The sequence below is a fragment of the Dreissena polymorpha genome, chromosome 2 (assembly GCF_020536995.1).
Source record: "Dreissena polymorpha isolate Duluth1 chromosome 2, UMN_Dpol_1.0, whole genome shotgun sequence".
NCBI classification, from domain to species: domain Eukaryota; kingdom Metazoa; phylum Mollusca; class Bivalvia; order Myida; family Dreissenidae; genus Dreissena; species Dreissena polymorpha.
The window spans coordinates 127,460,571-127,485,613 of NC_068356.1; the positions used below are offsets into that span (position 1 = coordinate 127,460,571).

Below are 25,043 nucleotides of genomic sequence, written 5' to 3' on the forward strand. Positions count from 1 at the left end.
ATTTTAATTGTCTGCAGGATCATGTAGGAAAAAGGTTAATTCTTTCGAATTGAACATTGGTTATGTATGGATTAAAAATATTAAGTTGTGTTTGGAAACAGGACAGTTTAAAACTTAGCTACATTGGGTTCAATATTGTTTTTAGCATTGTGACATCTTCTTCATATGAATGTTGTAGACAAGTTTTCAAAAGCTTTTTTGTTGTAAAATATAAACATATATTTGTTATAAAGATATCGTAAGTCAGTTTTTGTGTAAATAATAACATTCTACTCAAATGATAACAAAATCCTCCCTCCTTGTCTAACATGCTTCACACAATTTAATTAATGAAATTAATATCTCATGTAAATATGTATATCTCATGTATGTACATTTACAATTTGGACAATTCCAAAAAAATAAATATAAAAAAAACCGTCATACTAGTAGATTAAAAAAATGTCCATGACATGTTTTATTTATGTGCAATAAAGTCGCAGTATTTTGGGAAATACGTATTTTGAGATATGCTTATTACTTATTCACTTTTATTCTCTTGTACCAGTGCAATATATAACATGCTTAATTTTAATTACGCATGTAAATTCAGATTAATTTAAAGTCGTTTATAAAATACTGGTTTGCATTTCTAGTTAAATGTTGTGCTGCTTTTTTGCTGTTCTAGTCATGTACAGTATACATGTTTATCGTATGAATCTAGTCCCATAAATTTTGATTATTGTTTTTTTATATGGAAGAAATTTATAATACAAAACATTTGTTTATTTAATGGATTTAATAGTCCTTTATAATTATATATGTTACACATAACTAAAAAATTAAAATTGATGGCTGTTTACTTACTTTGCTGAATTGCATTTTTCTTCTTATCTTGAAAATTTATCAAATACATCTTTGCATGTGGCATGTATTATACTACCTGTGCTTGCAAAATATGAAAAGAAAAAACTATTTGAGAAGAGAACTCTCAGGATTTATGAAACATCTATTGCTATTAGACCTGTTAATGTACATTGTGTTAAAGTTGTAATATATATTATATATTTAGGTTGTTGTTGTTGCTCGAGGATATATTTATAGTTTTACTGTGCATAGTACAGGTAAATACAAAAATAAACTTTAGATAGTGAGTTTTTTATGCTGTTATTTTGGCATAGTAAATAGATTCTACTGGTTCATTAAACCTGCATCCAAACAATGTCTGTGCACTTGTTACGATTTTTATTTTTTGAAAGAAGTGCAATACTATGAACACCCTCTCTAGTCCGTTTCTGCATGAGAAACAGAACTTGGTGTCTTAGTGGAAGATAATGAGAATACTCCAAGATTGTGGATTGAACCCAGTACCTCAACTTAGGCAGACACCATATCTACTATTCCGACTCAACCTTCAGAGTAATGGCCCTTGTCAATACCCTGGAGTTAGATATTATTGAGCGATTAACACCTTACAAATTCATGTAAACCAAAGTAGAACATACACACAGCTCATTTGCTCTGTTTTTATTTACATCTGTACACTAATAACAAATCAATAAATACCCACATAATAATCACACATGGTGACAATTTAATAAACAACATTCCAAATATTGTACTACAAAACCCTGTAAGTTGAATGTACTAATCAGCATGATAACCAGAATTTGATGCATGATTACCTATGCTGAATTTAAATGGACTGTGCTCTGTGAAAAGAAGGTTTAATGCATGTGCATAACGTGTCATCCTAGATTAGCCTGTGCAGTCCGTACAGCTGATCAGGGTCGGCACTTTCCGCTTTTATGGTATTTTTCGTTTACAAAAAGTCTCTTCTGAGCAAAAATCCAGTTTAGGTGGAAAGTGTTGTCCCTGATTAGCCTGTGCAGACTGCACAGGCTAATCTGGGATGACACTTAACACACATTCATTAAACCCCCTTTTCACAGAGCACAGACCAAACGCTAACTGTAGCATTGTATTTTTTCTCTTATCATGACCATCTATAATATAATCTTATAATGACATGTTAACATGGTAGAAGATGCAAATAACAATACAACATGAAAGACTTATACATGCATCAAACAAATGTTTCTGCTCAAAAATAATATACAAGAAAATGTTTAATGCCACTGGCAGAAAAAGTTAGGGTTATAGACACTATGAATGGAACATGATCATACAATAAATATGATATTGGAATGCGTGAAGGCAAAATTAGAGATCAAACAACTGTAATGAAACACAGACATATCCCATGAAAATATAAAGCATTGTGGGGATATAATATTATACATACTGTTACTCCTGGTGGATATGTACCAACTGATGTATCAGTAACAAATGTCCATTGAGACAGCCGTAGAATATACAAATACCTGTTGTGTCAATGCACAACTTTGTGTAGATCAAAAACCAATCTGAAAAGATTAACAGTGACATAAGAGAAAACGTACTTGTTACTATGAAGTAAGAGTGATTGTCTTTTGTTTCCTACTATAAATCAAAGTTATGAGAACCATTAACAAGTGGGAAAGTTTAGGTATGGAACAAACACAAAACTAGCTATGACTAACTGACTATGATATATATCACACAATACGATAAACTTTCAATAATAGCTGACACTATTTACAACACCACACTGTGTTCAACCATAATTAACTGTATATCCATTTTCATTGCAAGTTTACACAAGACAAAAGAAAAGAAAGACCAGCAGGCTTTCTTGTTGCAAGCAAACTTTAAGCATCATGGTGAAATCATTGGCTACTCAGCCGGCTTCAGGATTATCTGAAGTATCAGGCAATCATCCACCAGCAGAGGGGAGTTTGGCATACACAATTCTGCTAGTGACACTTTCTTGTCTAACTCCGTGTCGATCATGTATCTGGTTTTGGAGAAGTTCTTCTTTCCGCACACTGAATGAATCACCTCATCCCTGGAGACCAGCGACAACAAATACTCCATCGGTCTAGGCTGGTCAAGAATGAGATTCGAATACAAGACCACTCGAAAGTCGTCTGAAGTTGTGGAGATTCCTTTTGGGTAGATTTTCAGTTCCCAATCCCAGGTCTGGGAGGGGTAGGACGAGGCCCGAGTGGAGAATCGTATTCCCTTCTCTTCGCCTTTCACGCACGTCGAATAATTGTGAACAACGAACCTGCAGTCCCATCTAAGATCGCTAAAGTTACGAAGCAGGAAGCTACGTCCACTGAATTCCTTCACACAGGCTCGCATCGACAAAGGTAGGGCGTGATACTTGTATGAGGACATAAGATACTTCTGGAACAGCCCACAATTCTCCTGCATAATCATAGAATTTTCCACCTCGTAAAGCTGCTCTGCCGTCATCATGGGGAAGCGAATGTAGGGGAGAATACTCCGCAGGTTGTCCTCCAGCTGATGAGTGCGTTCTGTGTGGGCAGGGGAGGTTAGCCACTTCCTGGTCGCCTTCCAAAGGTCAAACTCATCCCTGACCTTGAGGTCAGAGCTTTCTAGGAACTCAATCAGTTGGTACTTGTCCAGGTCCAGCCATTCGCGCTCCCAGTCCAGCGAACCTGGGGATGAAGAACCAAAGTAACCGAAACATGCCAGTATAACTTTTCATCTATTGAATACGATCCCAATGGTTTCATATTAACAATCTTGGTCTCACCATCCTTATCATGAGAACATTTTTAAGCATGGTTAGAGCTCATGATCTTCAAAATACTAGGTGAACAAATCTATAACAACAGCTGCCACCATAGGATGACACATGCCCCCTATAAACGCTTTGATAGAAGTTATGAGCATTTTACCATGCTAAATCTTTGAAATGCACTAAGTGACCCCGTGACCTAGTTTTTGACCCGGCATGACCCATATTTGAACTTGACCTAAATATTGTCTAGATAAAACTTCTGACCAAGCTTGGTAAAGATCAGATGAAAAGTATTTGAAATAGAGAGCGGACAAGAAAAGTGTGACAGACAGACAGACTGACTGACAGACTTACAGACGGACAGAGCGAAAACTATACACCCCCTTTTCTTCGAAAGGGGGCATAAAAATACCACAACAACAATTTCACATAATGGAAACTTGGTCAGGCAAAGCCTCTAGTTCATACTTCACTAACATAAAATATTTACCAATGATTTCATCCATCTTCTCAGCCATGGCTTTGATGCAGGCCATGACGAGTGCCCTGTGAACACACTTGGTGGCATACTGGAACCACACGTGGAACACATCTTTCAGCTGCAACTTCGGGATGATGTAAGTGCAAGCAAAGTTGATACACACGTTCTGCAGGTCCGTCACGTTGTACTTGTCAGCAAGGACAAACACAGGCAGCGAGTTCTCCATGTTAAGCTTGATGTTACAGCTGTAGAGGAACTGCAGAAACCTCGGGAATACGTTGACACACATCGGCTCCTCCACCAGCTCCAACTCCTGTGAGAAACAACGGTCTCCGTGAAACTGATTGAGAATCTCTGAACAAGGGCCTTATTGACAATGAAGAGTGAAACAAGGCTCTCGAGGAAACCGATGGGTGAAACAAGGGTCTCAAAGAGACTTATGGGTGAAATAAGAGTCTAAGTGAAACTGATGGGTGTAACAAGGGTCTCAGTGCAACTGAGGAGTGAAACAAGGGCCTCTGTGGCACTGATGAGTAAACAAGGGTCTCAATGAAACTGATAGGTAAAAAAGGGGTTTCAGTGAAACTGATGGGTGAAACAAAGGTCTCAGTGAAACTGATGGGTGAAACAAGGGTCTCAGTGCAACTGAGAAGTAAAACAAGGGCCTCTGTGGCACTGATGGGTGAAATAAGGGTCTCAGTGAAACTGATGGGTAAACAAGGGTCTCAGAGAAAGTGATAGGTAAACAAGGTAAACAAGAGCACAGCCTTGCGGGTGCAGACCGCTCATCTATTTTTCTTTTTAAAGGTGTAGGGACCTATCTCAATTTCAATCACAAAGGAGGGAGGAGTGGAGTGGAGAGGGGTGTATAGTGTGGGGGTGTGGTAATTTATTACATTATCTTCCAAAAATGGAAAAAAAGCAAAAATAAATAAATTATTTGGGGGGGGGATTCTTGGGGGGGATGGTTGGACGGTATTTCAAAAATAAAATAAAATAAAAAAATATTTGTGTTTTTTAACCATTTTTGAAAAAAACAAGAGATGTGTTTGTCAGAAACACAATGCACCCTATTGCGCTGCTTTGAAAAAAAATAAATTTGTTTATACCTTTGACCTTGAAGGATGACCTTGACCTTGAACTTCCACCACTTAAAATGTGCAGCTTTATGAGAACGCCGCTTTGAAATAAAAAAATGACCTTTGACCTTGAAGGATGACCTTGACCTTGAAGGATGACCTTGAACTTGAACTTCCACCACTCAAAATGTGCAGCTTCATGAAAACGCCGCTTTGAAATTACAAAAAATAATTTGACCTTTGACCTTGAAGGATGACCTTGACCTTGAACTTCCACCACTCAAAATGTGCAGCTTCATGAGAACGCCGCTTTGAATTTTTTTTATTTTGTGACCTTGAAGGATGACCTTGACTTTAAACTTCCACCACTCAAAATGTGCAGCTTCATGATAACGCCACTTTGAATTTATATATATTATTGTTTACCTTTGACCCAGAAAAATGACCTTGAACTTCCACCACTCAAAATGTGCAGCTTCATGAGAACGCCCCTTTGAATATGTTTTTTGACCTTTGACCTTGAAGGATGACCTTGACCTTGAAGGATGACCTTGACCTTGAACTTCCACCACTCAAAATGTGCAGCTTCATGAGAACGCCGCTTTGATTTTTTTTTTACCTTGAAGGATGACCTTGACCTTGAACTTCCACCACTCAAAATGTGCAGCTTCATCAGATACACATGCATGCCAAATATCAACTTGCTATCTTCAATATTAAATAAGTTATGCCAAATGTTAAAGTTTTCAGACTGACAGACGCCATATATTTGACCTTGAAGGATGACATTGACCTTGACCTTTCACCACTCAAAATGTTCAGCTCCATGAGATACACATGCATGCCAAATATCAAGTTGGTATCTTCAATATTGAAAAAGTTATGACCAATGTTTAAGTTTTCGGACAGACAGACACCTTCATTTGACATTTGACCTTGAAGGATGACCTTGACCTTTCACCACTCAAAATGTGCAGCTCCATGAGATACACATACATGCCAAATATCAAGTTGCTATCTTAAAAAGTGAAAAAGTTATGGCCAATGTTTAAGTATTTTTCGGACATACAGACAGACTGACTGACACTGACGGACAGTTCAACTGCTATATGCCACCCTACCGGGGAGCAAAAAATTAATTTTTTGGGGGTGGGGGGGTATAGTGTGAGGGTGTGGTGGTCATTTATTAGATGATCTTTAATTAAAAAAATTAATATTTGGGGGGGATTGGGGGGGGGGGGGGGGCGGGGGGGGCATGGGGGATGGTTTGGGTGGAGTCTATTGTGGTATGTCAGGTAAGAGTTGTTTTGTCAAAGTATCAATCGAATCTAATCATAAATCAAAAAGTTATGGCAATTTTAGCAAAATTTAATAATTTGACCTTGAGAGTCAAGGTCATTCAAAGGTCAATGTAAAATTCAACTTGCCAGGTACAGTACCCTCATGATAGCATTAAAGTATTTGAAGTTTAAAAGCAATAGCCTTGATACTTTAGAAGTAAAGTGGATCTAAACACAAAATGTAACCATATATTCAAAGTTACTAAGTCAAAAAAGGGCCATAATTCCATAAAATGACAACCAGAGTTATGCAACTTGTCCTTTACTGTCCCCTTATGATAGTTTGCGAGTGTTCCAAGTATGAAAGCAATATCTATGATACTTTAGGCGTAAAGTATAAAGGGCCCATAATTCCGTCAAAATGCCAGTCAGAGTTACATAACTTTGCCTGCACAGTCCCCTTACGATAGTTAGTAAGTGTTGCAAGTATGAAAGCAATAGCTTTGATACTTTAGGAAAAAAATGGACCTTAACACAAAACTTAACCAAATTTTCAATTTTCTAAGTATAAAAAGGGCACATAATTCTGTCAAAATGCCAGTCAGAGTTACATAACTTTGCCTGCACAGTCCCCTTATGATAGTTAGTAAGTGTTGCAAGTATGAAAGTAATAGCTTTGATTCTTAAGGAATAAAAAGGACCTAAACACAAAACTTAACCAAAATTTTCAATTTTCTTAGTACAAAAAGGGCACATAATTCTGTCAAAATGCAAGCCAGAGTTATCTTACTTTGCCTGCCCAGTCCCCTCATGATAGTAAGTAAGTGTACCAAGTTTAAATGCAATAGTATTGATACTTTATGAGAAAAGTGGACCTAAACGCAAAACTTAACCGGACGCCGACGCCAACGCCAAGGTGATTAAAAAAATAGATAAGCTAAAAAGGGGTCTCAGTGAAACTGATGGGTGAAATAAGGGTCTCAGTGAAACTGATAGGTAAAAAAGGGGTCTCAGTGAAACTAATGGGTAAACAAGGGTCTCAGTGAAACCGATAGGTAAAACTAGTGCCCCAGTGAAACTGATGGGTGAAACATGGATCTTAGTGAAATTGATGGGTTAAACAAGGGTGTAAGTGAAACTTATGGGTGAAACAAGAGTCTAAGTGAATTTGATTGATGAAACAAGGGTCTAAGCAAAACTGATGGGAATAAAATGGGTCTTTCTTAAGCTGATTAATGAAACAAATGCCTCAGTGAAACTGAAGGAGGCTCTCTGAGAGTAGGAATTGTTCAGTTATAAGAGGGACAGAAACACAATACATGTTTTTCTCTTTCAATAGTATGACATACTCACCGTAAGATTATTTATTAAAGTTACTTATTTTATAAGTTTATTTTGATGTTTCATTTAATTTAGTTCTTACTCATTTCAGGTTGACTTTGCATAATGTTCTAACTAGTTATTGTGTTTTTGCTTTGCAATTGGTCTGAATGTCTTTTTTATGAGCAAAGAACATGTGGTTAAAGTAAATTGTATATTACAATGGATTTTATAATAAATGTTTTAATCTGCAGAGTAACAACAGAATGAAACATACACACATGATTTGTTACCTGCATTTGTGCTGTATGTGTATGTATAAGTATAATATTATTCAATATGTTTATAATGTTTTGTATGAACATGAAATAATTAAATATGCTTCAAGTGCTTTAGAACACATTATCTTTTCCCGTTTTCGAATAAACTTTCAAAATACAGTTTAACCAACACATAAATATGAACATTTATTATACTTAAATGTTTGCCACAGCAATCTATAATTAAAAATAAATACGTCAAAAGGAACATATATTAATGATGTGATGAAAACTCAACAAAATTGATGTTTCTGACAAATTAAAAGATAAAAGCTGGGACCCCCCCCCCTCTAAAAAAAAACAACCACACAACATTACTGCCTCGTATTTGAATTTAGAGATTGCTCAGAATTATATTTGTATCGCATACATATTAGCCATACTCTGTGAAAACTGGTCTTAATGCAAGAGAGAAAAGTGTCATCCCTGTTAGCCTGTGCAGTCTGCACATGCTAATCAGGTACAATACCTTTCCACTTTAATGGCATTTGTGTTGAAAGTCTCTTTTCAGAGAAAATCCAGTTTAAGAGGAAAGTTTTGTCCCTCATTAGCATGTGCAAATGAACAATATGGGATGACTCTTTGTGCACATGCATTAAGCCCTGTTTTCCCAAAGTGAGGCTTAAAATTAAGAACATTGTATTTACAGCAAGACAACATTAAATATAAAGAAATAAAGATTGTTGATGCTTTCAAATAAACAGAAAATGATCTCTCCAGGACTACATATCATGATGTACACTGTCTTTCCTATTAATGATGATGCATAGAAATGTTACCAACACGCTTACTTTTGAGCTTGAATGTAAAATAAAATGTATTTTATTGGTAAATTGTACATATATGACTTATATCAAGCATTTTGCTTTCATTTGCAAAAGCTAAAAAGCTAATAAACAAGTTAATGGAACATTAAAAAAAGAGCAAACAATACAATAGCTTTAAAAAAAATGACAAACCTTTTTGTTTGAATCCTTCCATTCCCCAGTGAGCATGGTCTCAAACACATCACTGGATGTCACCAGTTTAATCTTGTGGGCGTAATACTTCTTGCCTCCGACCACCAACGTCACGTCACTCAGTTTCTCGTTATTGCACAGCTTGGCCTGCTCATGGAGGTAAAGGCGCTCATTTCCGAAGCAGTTGATACCCTCGGGGCTGTTTAGAGCCTGGCTGAGAGCTGAAGGAGAAGGTAGGGCGTAGCTGGGCACACAGTACCGGTGACTCACATGGTGCTGGGCAGGCTCAACCTCCACTATGGGACTGAGGAGCTCCGGAAGGGAAAGGGGTGGCAGTCTGGGTGGAGAGGACATCACTCTGGGCAACAGAGGAAATAGGAATGTGGACATAGGCATGTGGACATAGGACTGTGAATAACTCGAATTAATTGTGTCTTGGTGGAGAGTACATCACTCTGGGCAACAGAAGAAATAGGAATGTGGACATAGGCATATGAACAAAGGACTGTAAATAGCTCAAATTACCGGTAATTGTGTCTCGGTGGAGAGGACATCACTCTGCGTAAATTATGGGAACGTGAATGCCTGGGATACATTGTATACAAGCTTCGCTCTGGGAAAAGGGCATTTAATGCATGTGAGTAAAGTGTTGTACCAGACCAGCCTTTGCAGTCTACACAGGCTAATCAGATGCAACACTTTAAGCCTTAACTGGATTTTTGCCTATAAAGAGACTTCTTTTAAACAAAACTACCATAAGGCCACGACTTTTATATTTCTTGGTTTACAAAACCGCCGACCCTAATTTTTTGAAAATGGGAAAAAAAATAAAATCGGAAAATCGTCTTTTTTTAAAATATTTTATTCCCGACCGCACTTCAAAATGAGCGAAATGAGAAAAAAAAACGATCCGGTTTGAGTACGGTTGCGAATAAAATCAAGTAAGTACAATCAACGATTGGTTCACATATATTGCAGAGATCGGGATATTTTTCAATGTGACACATTATGTACCAGTCCTTTTATGGGCACTTCTCAAAATTTATGTCGGGTAAAAATTACAGACAATAAGAAAATCAGCGTCAGTCAAATGTCGACCCCATCAAAATTTATTTCCGTGTCTGTGACGCAACTATATTGTTTAACATGTTAATTATATTAAACAAACCCGATAGTATTTGATAATAAGTATAAATAATCCAATAAAACACTGCCATTATTTACGATATATGTGTTTAGGAATTTTGTAAACACGTCCGCCATAGTTTATAGGAACTGTACAGAAAGTTTGGAAATCGGAACAAATCGGTATATCTCGGAAAATCATTGATAAATGTATTTGTCGTTTCAATGCTTAGGGCCGAGTAATTTCGGCAAATCGGAACTCAACTTGTGTAAAACACTAGCTCAATTAACCTTTAAACTCCGCCTCCGTTCTCTGCAAAAGATTCGAAGGCGGAGCTATGCACGTGCTTTTATTAAATTGGAGGATTGCAATTGAGAAACAAACACACGATTGGTTCGGCATGTTGATTGCTAGACAAAGGAAGCCAATTTTTTCGGCGCGAAATTTGTCGCTTTATTGCTTCCGACAGAAAGCGGCTTTCCTTTGATGACGTCAAACTGTCAATTCACACAGACTGCACATTTTCGGAAGACTTTAACTGACTCCTTGTTTACAATTCCAGTAAAAAAACACTTGCTAACATTAAACTTTGGATTAAATTATCAAAATAAAGCAAAAGCGAAGTTGACAAATATGATTAAATTAATTCGCGTCAGTTCAAATAAGACGTTTTGCGTTGTAAATCAATGAGTTTTCATGACAACAACAACTTTGACAAACATTACCGCGACGACGCATGGATCGATCTACCTCGATTTTTTTTTCATGTACGATCTCATAAGTCGAGTAAGAGCAAACACATACCGGGTAATTTGTGTATGAGTAGTTTATCTTATATAAGATTTATGCAACGGGCATCGCATTGCGTAATGGTGCGCATCCAATTATGGAAATGAAGCGCAGTTTTTCGTTTTAATGGGAGAAGAACGCATGTCATGTAATGGAGTGTTTAAAATTGCCTGATGTTACATAAGGTGCTGTTAGGACTCATTTCATTTGAAGATATAGATGTGTTTCATTGCATAATTTGATTTTTTGTCTCTGTGTTAAGGTTATAAAAGATATGTTGTCTTTGTTCTGATGTTATTAGCATTAACTTTTTTTTCCAATGTTTTTTTTTTTTTTTTTTTTTCGACCGCCCGATGGACCATTTTCAAAATAATTTTTGTAAACCAATAAAAAAAAAAGTCGTGGCCCTAGAGTGTTAACAAGGTTTTACTATAGCCATATAAGGAAAAATGCCCCGCCCCCTGGCAGTCATGTTTTTCAACCAACTGGCATCATTTTTGAACTCGTCCAAGATATAATTGGGATGAATCTTCTGACCAAGTTTCATGAAGATCGGACAGTAAATGTGGCCTCTAGAGTGTTAACAAGATTTTACTATAGCCATATAAGGAAAATTGCCCCGCCCCTTGGAAGCCATGTTTTTCAAGCAAACATAATTATTTTCAATCTAATCCAAGATATCATTGAGACCAATCTTCTGACCAAATTTCATGAAGACTGGACAATAAATGTTGCCTCTAGAGTGTTAACAAGATTTTACCATAGCCATATAAAGAAAAATGCCCCGCCCCCTGGTGGTCATGTTTTTAAAGCAACCAAAACCATTTTCGAACTCATCCAAGATATCATTGGGACAAATCTTCTGACCAAGTTTCATGATAATCGGAAATAAACGTGACCTCTAGAGTGTTAACAAGGTGTTACTATAGCCATATAAGGAAAAATGCCCCGCCCCTAGCAGCCCTGTTTTTGAAGCAAACATTTCCATTTTCGAACTCATCCAAGATATCATTAAGACCAATCTTCTGACCTAATTTCATGGTGATTGGACAATAAATATGCCCTCTAGAGAGTTAACAAGGCAAATGTTGACGCTGCACAACGCACAACAGACTACAGACGACGGACAAAAGGCGATAAAAAAAGCTAAAAAATTTGCATGTTGTAAAAATACCATATACACGCTTAACTTTCATCCAAAAAATGCAGACATGTTTAGTTATTAAAAAAACAATATCTAGTATATTCAATTAATGTAAATGCATTTTGGGTAATATTTTTTCTCATTTATTATATGAATACATGTATGTTTACAATTTTTACATAAATTTTATTTTTTGAATCTGCAACAATAAATTGGAAAGTTGTCATTTTCAAAATCTGTGAAAAACTCCCTTTTCGATTGAGTCATTAAACAAGAGGGCCTGAAATGCCCAAAGTCGCTCACCTGAGATAACAAGATATTATTGGGACAAATCTTCTGACCAAGTTTCATGAAGATCTGAAAATTAAGGTGGCCTCTAGAGTGTTAACAAGGTTTTATTATAGCCATATAAGGAAAAATGCCCCGCCCCCTGGCAGCCATGTTTTTCAACAAACAGGCATCATTTTTGAACTCGTCAAAGATATTATCGGGATGAATCTTCTGACCAAGTTTCATGAATATCGGACAGTAAATGTGGCCTCTAGAGTGTTAACAAGATTTTACTAAAGCCATATAAGGAAAAATGCCCCGCCCCTGGTGGCCATGTTTTTAAGCAACCATAACCATTTTTGAACTCATCCAAGATAACATTGGGACAAATCTTTTGACCAAGTATCATGATGATCGGCAAATAAATGTGACCTCTAGAGTGTTAACAAGGTTTTACTATAGCCATATAAGGAAAAATGCCCCGCCCCCGTGGAAGCCATGTTTTTCAATCAACAGGCATCATTTTCGAACTCTTCCAAGATATTATTGGGATGAATCTTCTGACTGAGTTTCATGAAGATCGGACCATAAATGTGGCCTCTAGAGTGTTAACAAGATTTTACTATAGCCATATATAGCTATATAAGGAAAAATGTCCGCCCCTTGGCAGCAATGTTTTTCAAGCAAAGGTTACTATTTTCAAACTCATCCAAGATATCATTGGGACAAATCTTCTGACCAAGTTTCATGAAGATTGGAAAATAAACGTGGCCTCTAGAGTGTTAACAAGGTTTTACTAAAGCCATATAATGAAAAATGCCCCGCCCCCTGGTGGCCATGTTTTTCAACCAACCGGGATCATTTTCGAACTCATCCCAAGATATTATTGGTATGAATCTTCTGACCAATTTCATGAAGATTGGACAATAAATGTGGCCTCTAGAGTGTTAACAAGATTTTACCATAGCCATATAAAGAAAAATGCCCCGCCCCCTGGTGGTCATGTTTTTAAAGCAACCAAAACCATTTTCGAACTCATCCAAGATATCATTGGGACAAATCTTCTGACCAAGTTTCATGATGATCGGAAAATAAACGTGACCTCTATAGTGTTAACAAGGTGTTACTATAGCCATATAAGGAAAAATGCCCCGCCCCTAGCAGCCCTGTTTTTGAAGCAAACATTTCCATTTTCGAAACTCATCCAAGATATCATTAAGACCAATCTTCTGACCTAATTTCATGATGATTGGACAATAAATATGCCCTCTAGAGAGTTAACAAGGCAAATGTTGACGCTGCACAACGCACAACAGACTACAGACGACGGACAAAAGGCGATAAAAAAAGCTAAAAAATTTACATGTTGTAAAAATACCATATACACGCTTAACTTTCATCCAAAAAATGCAGACATGTTTAGTTATTAAAAAAACAATATCTAGTATATTCAATTAATGTAAATGCATTTTGGGTAATATTTTTTCTCATTTATTATATGAATACATGTATGTTTACAATTTTTACATAAATTTTATTTTTTGAATCTGCAACAATAAATTGGAAAGTTGTCATTTTCAAAATCTGTGAAAAACTCCCTTTTCGATTGAGTCATTAAACAAGAGGGCCTGAAAGGCCCAAAGTCGCTCACCTGAGATAACAAGATATTATTGGGACAAATCTTCTGACCAAGTTTCATGAAGATCTGAAAATTAAGGTGGCCTCTAGAGTGTTAACAAGGTTTTATTATAGCCATATAAGGAAAAATGCCCCGCCGCCTGGCAGCCATGTTTTTCAACCAACAGGCATCATTTTTGAACTCGTCCAAGATATTATCGGGATGAATCTTCTGACCAAGTTTCATGAATATCGGACAGTAAATGTGGCCTCTAGAGTGTTAACAAGATTTTACTAAAGCCATATAAGGAAAAATGCCCCGCCCCTGGTGGCCATGTTTTTTAAGCAACCATAACCATTTTCGAACTCATCCAAGATATCATTGGGACAAATCTTTTGACCAAGTATCATGATGATCGGAAAATAAATGTGACCTCTAGAGTGTTAACAAGGTTTTACTATAGCCATATAAGGAAAAATGCCCCGCCCCCGTGGAAGCCATGTTTTTCAATCAACAGGCATCGTTTTCGAACACTTCCAAGATATTATTGGGATGAATCTTCTGACTGAGTTTCATGAAGATCGGACCATAAATGTGGCCTCTAGAGTGTTAACAAGATTTTACTATAGCCATATATACCTTCATGTATATAAGGAAAAATGTCCGCCCCTTGGCAGCAATGTTTTTCAAGCAAAGGTTACTATTTTCAAACTCATCCAAGATATCATTGGGACAAATCTTCTGACCAAGTTTCATGAAGATTGGAAAATAAACGTGGCCTCTAGAGTGTTAACAAGGTTTTACTAAAGCCATATAATGAAAAATGCCCCGCCCCCTGGTGGCCATGTTTTTCAACCAACCGGGATCATTTTCGAACTCATCCAAGATATTATTGGGATGAATCTTCTGACCAATTTCATGAAGATTGGACAATAAATGTGGCCTCTAGAGTGTTAACAAGATTTTACCATAGCCATATAAGGGAAAATGCCCCGCCCCCGGGTGGCCATGTTTTTCAACCAACCGGCATCATTTTTTAACTCGTCCAAGATATTATCGGGATGAATCTTCTTACCAAGTTTCATGAAGATTGGACAGTAAATGTGGCCTCTAGAGTGTTAACAAGATTTTACTATAGCCATATAAGGAAAAATGTCCTGCTTTTGGAAGCCATGTTTTCCAAGCAAACATAATTATTTTGAACTCATCCAAATTAACAGTTAGACCAATCTTCTGACCAAATTTCATGAAGATCGGATTTTAAATGTGGCCTCTAGATTTTTAACAAGATTTTACTATAGCCATATAAGAAAAAATGCCCCGCACCTTGGCAGCAATGTTTTTCAAGCAAAGGCTACCATTTTCAAACTTATCCAAGATATCATTGGGAAAAATCTTCTGACCAAGTTTCATGAAAATCGGAAAATTAATGTGTTAACATGGTTTTACTATAGCCATATGAGGAAAAATGCCCCGCCCCCGTGGTGGCCATGTTTTTCAACCAACCGTCATCATTTTGGAACTCGTCCAAGATATTATTGGGATGAATCTTCTGACCAAGTTTCATGAAGATTGGAAAATAAATGTGGCCTCTAGAGTGTTAACAAGATTTTACTCATGTCAAATATAGCCATATAAGGAAAAATGCCCGCCCCTTGGCAACCATGTTTTTCCAGCAAAGGTTACCGTTTTTGAACTCATCCAAGATTTCATTGGGACAAATCTTCTGAGCAAGTTTCATGAAGATCGGAAAATTAATGTGGCCTCTTGAGTGTTAACAAGCGTGAACAGCGTGCTTGACTATTCGAATGCTTGACAGTATAACGTAAGCCATCATGGGGAAATTGTCCATATTCAATAATTGATTAGACGATCTTTCAAAAATAAAAATAATAAAAAAATATTTATTTATAAAAAAAAATTGGGGGGGGGGGGGGGGTAGGGGGGTTCAGAGGGGGGTATAATGTGGGATGTGGTCATTTATTAGACGATCTTTCAAATATAAAAAAAGGAAAAAAAAACCATTTGGGGGGGGGGGGAGTTTGGGGGGGAGTTGGGGGGGGTAGGGGGGTTGAGAGGGGGGTATAATGTGGGGGGGGGTCATTTATAAGATGATCTTAAAAAATAAAAAAAGGAAAAAAAAAATTATGGTGGGGGAGGGGGCAGGGATTCTGGGTTGGGGCGTGGGGTATTGTTTGGGGGGGAATCCATTGTGGTATTCAGGTAAGTGTTGTTTTGTCAAAGTAATAATAAAATGTGATCATAAATAAAGAAGTTATGGCAATTTAAGCAAAATGTTCAATTATCTAAGTGTAAAAGGGGCCATAATTATGTCAAAATGCTTGATACAGTGGTCTGCTCTTGTTTATAGGTTGCGGTCATGTTGGTAAACAAGTATGCAACATATCAAAGCAATATGTCAAAGGATATAGGAAATATTTTGGGTAGTACGCAAACTTTAACATAGATTTATCAATAATATGCATATTCTAAGTATAAAAGGGGCAATTATTATGACAAAATGCTTGATAGAATTGTCTGCTCTTGTTTATAGGTTGGGGTGATGTTGGTAAACAAGTATGCAAAATATAAAAGCAATATGTCAAGAGACAATGAAAATAAATGGGGTAGTACGAAAACTTTAACATTTGCTGCATATTGTAATTGGAAAAGGGGCCATAATTATGATAAAATGCTTGATAGAGTTGTCTGCTCTTGTTTATAGGTATGGGGTCATGTTGGTAAACAAGTATGCAAAATATGAAAGCAATATGTCAAGGAACAAAGAAAATATTTGGGGTAGTACGAAAAACATTTGCATGCAGACGCAGACGCCGAGGCCGGGGTGAATAGGATAGCTCTACTATATACATTTCATATATAATAGTCGAGCTAAAAACAAGAAATGTGTTTGTCAGAAACACTATGTCCCCTTCTGCACTGCTTTGAAGCTATAAATTTGACCTTTGACCTTGAAGGATGACCATGACCTTTTACGACTCAAAATGTGCAGCTCCATAAGGTACACATGCATGCCAAATATCAAGTTGCTATCTTCAATATTGCAAAAGTTATGGCAAATGTTAAAGTTTGATGCAAACACACAAACAAACACACAAACAAACCAACAGACAGGGCAAAAACAATATGTCCCCCAGTAAAGTGGTGAGGGACATAACAACAGAAACACTACAAGTTATTCAATTGTTTCACGTTTATAATGAGATGTCATTGTATCAATATATAATGATGATTACTAATAAATGCAAATGTGCATGTATATACAGTATGAGTCAGCACATTTGTGTCACTTTGTTCCCTTATGTACAGTTATTATTTATTTTTTCAATCTGACAACAAAAAGCTGGACAATTGTCATTTTGACAATCTGTGAACAAGTCCCTTAAAGATTGAGTCATTAACAAAATGCCAGACAAATGACAAAGGATGGCTGACAGACTGCCGGACAAACGACAAAGGATACCACAATATCAAGAGTAGACTGATGCTGGGATCTTTTTAAGCAAAAGTTACAACTACATCACAAAGGCTTTTAAATTTTGATGGTTGTGTAAAAGATATGTCGTTAATAGATTGTTTGCTCAAATCATTACAACAACTTCATCATTTTCCCGCTTTTGATTTATGACCATGAGTAACAAAAAACGTGCACCTGTACATTTTGCATCTTTAATTAAGAAAAAAACACATACATTCCATCTTTTTTAACTCAATACAGAAATACTTATATGACAACCCACTGCTTTTCATGTGTTAACCAAACATATTTCAGACTGAACAAAGTCATGGACCTTTTATACTTCAAAATTGAAGATAAAAAACAACTTAAATTTTACTTCACAAGGATATACAACTTGTTTGGATATATGAACAATATTAGCTATAATTTACATTACATCAGAAAAAAATACTTATTTGGTAATCACCATAGAAATAATAAATGTATTTTTAACAAAACAGGTATTTTATTTACATTTTGGGACAGTCCATCTGTTGTCACAAAATAGAAAGTGCATTTTTTAACTGTTGTCCGAGGTCCATGAAATAGGAAATTCTTTCAGAGACTGTTCCCAAATGTCAATAAGATATCAGTTTTATGATCTACTTCTTATATAAAAAAACATTTAGTGCACCATAATAAGATGAACAATAATAATGAATTGATAATAATAATACAAAATATATCATTTATCATAACAAGGGCAGTTTGTAAAAAATGCATGCCCCCTATATGGGCTGTCAGTTGTAGTGGCAGCCATTGTGTGAATACATTTTATGTCACTGTGACCTTGAACTTTGACCTAGTGACCTGAAAATCAATAGGGTTCATCTGCCAGTCATGATCAATGTACCTATGAAGTTTCATGATCCTAGGCCTTATTATTCTTGAGTTATCATCAAGAAACCATTTTACTGTTTCGAGTCACTGTGACCTTGACCTTTGACATAGTGACCTGAAAATCGATAGGGGTCATCTGCCAGTCATGATCAATGTACCTATGAAGTTTCATGATCCTAGGCGTAAGCATCCTTGAGTTATCATCCAGAAACCATTTTAGATAATTGCAAAACTTTAACCAAGGTGAAAGTTTTGGACAAACACAATTAATGAATCACTGTGACCTTGACCTTCGACCTAGTGACCTGAAAATCAATAGAGGTCATTTGCCAGTCATGATCAATGTACCTATGAAGTTTCATGATCCTAGGCGTAAGCATTCTTGAGTTATCATCCAGAAACCATTTTACTATTTTGAGTAACTGTGACCTTGACCTTTGACCTAGTGACCTGAAAATAAGGGTCATCTGTCAGTCATGATCAATGTACCTATGAAGTTTCATGATCCTAGGCCTTAGCATTCTTGAGTTATCATCCGGAAACCATTTTACTATTTTGAGTAACTGTGACCTTGACCTTTGACATAGTGACCTGAAAATAATTAGGGGTCATCTGCCAGTCATGATCAATGTACCTATGAAGTTTCATGATCCTAGGCCTAAGCATTCTTGAGTTATCATCCGGAAACCATTTTACTATTTTGAGTTACTGTGACCTTGACCTTTGACCTAGTGACCTGAAAATAAATAGGGGTCATATCTGCCAGTCATGATCAATGTACCTATGAAGTTTCATGATCCTAGGCCTAAGCGCTCTTGAGTTATCATCCGGAAACCATCTGGTGGACGGACGGACTGACCTACCGACGGACCGACATGTGCAAAACAATATACCCCCTCTTCTTCGAAGGGGGGCATAATAAAAATGTTCATAAGGGCAATATAAAAAATAATAACAATTTAGCATCACAAAATGTTGCTCACTTTATCGAACAAAGTGCTAAACAATATAAAATATTAAATTAAAATTAATATAGGTACATCATAAAATCAATTGTAAGAAGAATGTTACAATACAACTCACACGATTTGTTGATTGTTTATTTAAATAATGAATTAAATTGACAATATTATTAACAATTACCGGTTTAGTTAATCAAAATCATCCCAGCTTTTTTTTTATTGAAGTTTTGAACTGTATCAGTTTTCACCCACAATTTTATAAGTACAATGAAAAAACAACATTTCACATATTTGCCTTTTAAAAACCTAGTCATTTTATTAGGCTGAACATGTAAATTTGTATGCAAAATGTTAATAATTATGGCGTTTTCTCAGAAGTTGATTTCATTTTATATTAAACACCATGATATTATCATTTTGTCCCACAATGACAGAGCCAGATTTCCAGTTATAAAAGACTGATAGAGGGTATTTAATTCCATCCTTCTGTGTAGCCAGTGTAGCAATCTTCTTCTTGCCCTCTCTGTCCACCTGTATGACAGTGTGGGAGAAGTGTCCACAAACAAGCACTTGTCCTGCAGGTGTCACATGAACTCCCCATGGGCGATGTAGTTCTGTGTCAGTGAAGGTGGAGATAACAGTCCCATCCCCGGCCAGAGTGAGGAGCTTGTGTTGGCCATAATTTGTAACATAGATCCTGTCACCACTGGGACTCACTGCACAACTCGCGACTGCATAGATATAACAAAAAAATCATTAACCAATTTTAATGTCTACTATTCTACCCCAACCTCAAACAATAATATGTATGCAAATGTAGTAAAAGAAAACACAAAATCTTTAATATTTAGTATACATAATGATATAGAAAATAATAAAAATATATTTAATGAACAAGATATATACATATAAATGAAATGGAGTAATACTATTTTGATAATTATTTTTTTAAATATTAGTATAGTAATGTTCATGACTATCACCTGTTGTAGAACTAAATGTATCCTCATACATCTTGTTCACAAGTGTTCCGGTGAGGGTGTACTTGTACAGAGCAGTATTGGAGGTCACATATAGGTCCCCCTGGTGATGAGCTACTCCATAACATTCATGTGGTAGCTGTAGCCTCCTGCCCTTCATCAGCTGTCCACTGTTCACCGAGACAAACTGTATACAACTGCCCACAGCGACTGCTACATGACAGGGGGTGATAAGACACATGTTATATGGAGAGCCAGACATATCACAGACACTGACCACATTTTGCTGCAGGTCCAACAGCTTCAATCTTTTATTACCACCATCTGCAACAAGTATCTGACCATTGAACAGACCACATATTCCATAGAAAGTATATGACATACTAATATCACTTGATATTCTCTCACTAACTGGAGTTGCCCCTGTGACTATGAAAGCCTGGTCTGGGCTCCCCTGCGTGGCCAATTCCTTTGTAATGTGTATAGTATCGCCAATACCTGATTGTTTGGATAAAAACTTTTCAATGTCATTGTAAACAACCAACTTTAAGGACACTTCTGTTTGTATTGAATTGTTGTTCAGATATTTGTCTACTTGTTTAACCATCTCTTCACTTTTCTGATGCGCTATAAAGGCTAACTCTTTGTTCTTTTTGCCAATTTCCTTTATTGCATCACTGAGACGTGTCAGCTCAGTACGAAGCCTGAAGCATGAGTCAATATCAAACTTGAGAGACGCATTCCAGCTGGCTTTCAGTTCATCCATTTCCTCCCAGGTGGTCTTCTCCAGCTTATCTAAGGTTGCATTTATTCTGTCTCTCATACTTCTCATCTCTTTAAGCCTCTCTTCATATGACACTTGCAGTGACTTCATGTTGCTCTCCCAGTTTGTTTGCAGCTTCATAAGTTGATCCAGAATGGTGTTAATCTTGGCTGACAGTTGCTGACGGTCTGTTGCAGACAGAGTGGTATCAGCAATCAAGGTAACCTTTGAACACTGACTGAAATGGAGAATATTTTCATATTATCTTACTAGAAGTAAGATTTAGGCACAAAGAAAACTAAATATACATCTGTCAATGTTCTTTGTACTCATATCCTTAAAAAACAAATCATTGAGCATATCAAATGTATATTCCCCCCTAAATTAAGTAATGTAAACAATAATGCATTTTCTCTAGTTAAGCATGATTAGCATGTATTAGTAATAATGTTATATTGGGCCAGGTGTTAACAAAAAAAGATTTAAATGTTAAAAATCATGTTTAGTACACGCATAAGTGACATTGAAGCTCATACATACAACAAAATGGCTATGATAACTTGCAGGGCAAGGTACACTTGATGTTTTGACCCAGTTTTTGACGCCACTTTATCCAGATTCACACATGGCCTTGATGAAATTCTGACCATGTTTCATCAAGATTGAGTCATAAATGTGGTTTCTAGAGTGGTTAAAACACAACATGTTTCAAAGATTGTGCCTGGTGACTTAGTTTTTGGACGCACATTACACAGATTTGATCATGTACTAAATATTGTCAAGATAAATAAACATTCCGACCAAGTTTCACTTTTAACTTTACTGTGCCATAATTGTGGCTTGGATCCAATTAAAACTCTGCACAGATATGTCAAAATAGACATTGTGACCAAGTTTAATCAAGATTGGATGAAATGTACAGCATCTTGAGTGGTAATGAGCTAAAAGTTAATGACTGACAACAGACAAATAATTATGCCAGAAGCCCCACATAGGGTGGCCACAATAGCTCAACATTAGCACTTTGTGCTTAAATGACCAAACAAAAGCCTACTTAAATGAGAGGTTTACAACACTAAAGTCTTGTTATCAATAAAGCATATTATAGTTGTATAGTTGCGCCTCATATACATTTATTTCAAATCAATTTTACTAATACTACTGATTTTTGCACATCCGCTTAAATTACACCCATGGAAAACTGTTTAATTTGCTTAACATTAGTGTTTTTTTAAAGCGTATGAAAAAATGAGAAATGTGTCAAGCAACAAGTTAGCACAAAGTGTTGACACAACTTATTTTTTGAAAATGTAATACCCTATCTATGTCAATATATCTCTTTTAGTCAGCATTTAATCTGAAAAAGTAAGACAATTTACTTCAAAACACTACAACCAACATACCGATGATTCAGCAGAACGCAAGTATTGCAGCACAGTTGGGTGTGGTCCTCACAAAACAGTTTAAGTTTCTTCCCCTTATGGACTTCACAGTTCTCCAGAAACTCCTGTGTAGCCATGGCAACGGGCCAATTCTCCATTTCCTCAGGCCCATACGTTTGGTGGTCTTCAAACAACTGATTGTGTAGATTGACACATTTTCCACAAAAACATGAGTTACAGTTTTTACAATAAGCCTCTGCCTCAGTGTTTTTGTTCTTACATGAAGATTTTGAGCAAGAATAGGCTGCAATTTTTTCCGGATCGTTTTTCTGTAAAGACACTGATGTGGCTGCCATATTCTTTTATTAACAGATTTGATAAGCCAAATGTCTAGACAAACTCACTTTAATACAACTTAAACACTCACAAAAACTGCAGTCTTGTAATATGCATGATTGAAGATAAATTCATGGACAACTTCACCATGTCAATCTAGTAGTAGCATAAACGTATTGGTACAAGTTATTTTCAAAACTTGTACCTCCATCATTCATTGAAGTCCAAGCTTTCTGAATTGCTTAATATACTCCCCCATTTAAAACTTGTTGTTGAGGTTAAACTGATAATCTATGATAGTAATGTTCAAAAGTTTGGATTGTCTATACATGTATGTCATATGAGTATCAAAGTTTGCAGCTTTATCAGATAATTATGTTGTCTCTGTGCAAATGTTTAATTGAAAGGCAAAGAATGCGTGTGAATAGAACTTGTCACAGTAAGGCCAGTCTGTTGTCTTTTCTTTTTTTTTAAATCTCAAATTCATTTTGTAAAATGTATCCACAAAAAAACTATGTTTCTACATAAGAAAGTTTCTTAATTTCATAATAATAAAGAAAAGGGCCAAATAGCCCAAGGGGACTGGAACCCCAAGGTTGGACCAGACGCATTCCAAGACTGGTCAGGGACAGTAGGTAGATTTACATGTAGATTAGATGAGACCAACATGCTGCATCCACACACAAACTGTCCAGAACAGCAATATGGCATGCTCCAAATGGGCAAGTACACAACCAGATTTATTTCATACTGGTGATGCAACGGTTCAAGTCCAGCATCAACAAGGCGAACACAAAAACGTTTCCATGCGCAGACATTGGCAGTGACCATGACTTAGTGCTCACCATCAAGCTGAAGCTAAAGAACAAGCGCATCACCAAGAAGCCTGGCATTAGATTTGACTTAGATAAATTGAAAGATCCAGTGATTTCAAGCACAGATAGGTTGCAAAGTTTGCAACTCTAGACATCCTAAATAATGCAATTGACACCATCACCAATAACATTAAGGATGTCCTACTGTCATCAAACAAGGAAGATGTCAGGAGTAAAATAAGAAAGAACAAGCCATGGGTGACTATTGAAATCATGGACATATGTGACAAAAAAAGAGAGCAGAAGCATGAGAAGTACACCAGCCTGGACTCTAGGGCAAACTACCAGAACGCGAACAGTGGGGTAGACTGAATACTGCAGTGACCTCTACAACTACCCCATTTGACCAGACTCAAGTAGCCTTCAGAACAATACCAGACCAGAGGAAGACGACAATAGTCAGTCTAGTCTTAAGGCAGTGGTTGAGAAGGTAGTGTGTTGTCTTTAGGCAGATAAATTTCTGGGAATAGACAACTTCACTTCTGAACTGATTAAGCACGGAGGAGAGGCAACAATGCAGCAATGACGGCACCATGCCAAAAGATCTGAGAGGTGAAGAAGTTGCAGCAGGAGGACTTCTTCAGGACATGGGTGGGCGCTTGTCATGGATGTCTGCTTCTTTCCTGTCCTTTTTAACCTATTCCTTGAGACAATAATGAAAAAAACTCTCTATGGCCACCACACGTCCATCTCCATCAGTGGAAGACCCATCTCCAACTTGAGATTTGCTGATGACATTGACTTCATGGGTGGCACCAGCAGTGAACTTCAAGATATCACCTACAGACTCCATGAAAGAGCATGAGCATACCGAGTAAGGTTAACATGGAAAAGTTGAAGATCATAGTGAACAGCACGACCAACACCAGTGTAGACATCACCATGCATGGCGAGAAGCTGGAAGAAGTGACCAGCTTCAACTACTTGCGAGCAACCCTGTACCATTACTGCTCAGGTTTGAATAACCATTGACACAGCAATGGCCAGACTGAGCAGGTTTTGTACAAGCAGTTCTATCAGTTTCCCCACCAAGTACAGGCTCTACAAGTCCCTCGTAGTCTCCAAGCAGTTCTATCAGCTTCCCCACCAAGTACAGGCTCTACAAGTCCCTCGTAGTCTCCACACTACTGTACAGCTGCATGAATTTTCACACTCAGAGTCTAACACAGAACGCTGGATACAGGAATTTGAACACAAATGACTCCGAAGACTGCTCCGCATCTCCTACAAGGAGCACAGGACCAACAAGTATGTACGGAAAATGCCTGAGATACTTGTTGGCCCACAAGATCCCCTACTGGCAACCATACAAACAAAAGCTGGCTTTGTTTGAACATTTCACCAGGCCAAACCATTATGATGAGATAT

General features: G+C 37.0%; 2 protein-coding genes across 5 annotated transcripts in view; both read right to left on the reverse strand.

Moving 5' to 3' along the window:
* Positions 1-1,491: 1,491 nt before the first annotated feature.
* The window catches only part of LOC127868945 (BTB/POZ domain-containing protein 17-like), a 29,664-nt gene continuing 6,112 nt past the window's right edge, over positions 1,492-25,043 (reverse strand). For 2 of the 3 annotated variants that reach the window (XM_052411153.1, XM_052411155.1), the window contains exons 2-4: positions 9,071-9,428; positions 4,122-4,425; positions 1,492-3,545 (exon numbers count right to left, since the gene is read on the reverse strand). In XM_052411153.1, coding sequence (XP_052267113.1) covers positions 2,755-3,545; positions 4,122-4,425; positions 9,071-9,424 — 1,449 coding nt within the window. In that variant the 5' untranslated portion in view covers positions 9,425-9,428 and the 3' untranslated portion in view covers positions 1,492-2,754. The remainder of the gene's footprint in view (positions 3,546-4,121; positions 4,426-9,070; positions 9,429-25,043) is intronic. The other variant, XM_052411154.1, reaches the window with a different exon arrangement.
* On the reverse strand, positions 17,694-23,098 carry LOC127868944 (uncharacterized). Of its 2 annotated transcripts, XR_008044330.1 has the most exons (4): positions 22,486-23,098; positions 20,323-21,320; positions 18,478-20,070; positions 17,694-18,332 (listed from the first exon to the last, which is right to left on the reverse strand). XR_008044330.1 is itself a non-coding variant. In XM_052411152.1 (3 exons), the coding sequence occupies exons 1-3, from the start codon at positions 22,818-22,820 to the stop codon at positions 19,724-19,726; spliced, it is 1,680 nt and encodes a 559-aa protein (XP_052267112.1). In that variant the 5' UTR covers positions 22,821-23,098; the 3' UTR covers positions 17,694-19,723. The 2 variants fall into 2 exon arrangements, 1 of the variants encoding a protein (XP_052267112.1); XM_052411152.1 differs by having other exon boundaries at positions 17,694-20,070.

Bases quoted from the DNA above. Each gene is read 5' to 3' on its own strand.
- LOC127868944 (XM_052411152.1), bottom strand. From the start codon at position 22,820: ATGGCAGCCACATCAGTGTCTTTACAGAAAAACGATCCGGAAAAAATT. The intron at 21,321-22,485 runs GTATGTTGGTTG...TCTCCATTTCAG, and splicing joins TGCGTTCTGCTGAATCATCG to TCAGTGTTCAAAGGTTACCT. The intron at 20,071-20,322 runs GTGATAGTCATG...ATATCTATGCAG, and splicing joins TACATTTAGTTCTACAACAG to TCGCGAGTTGTGCAGTGAGT.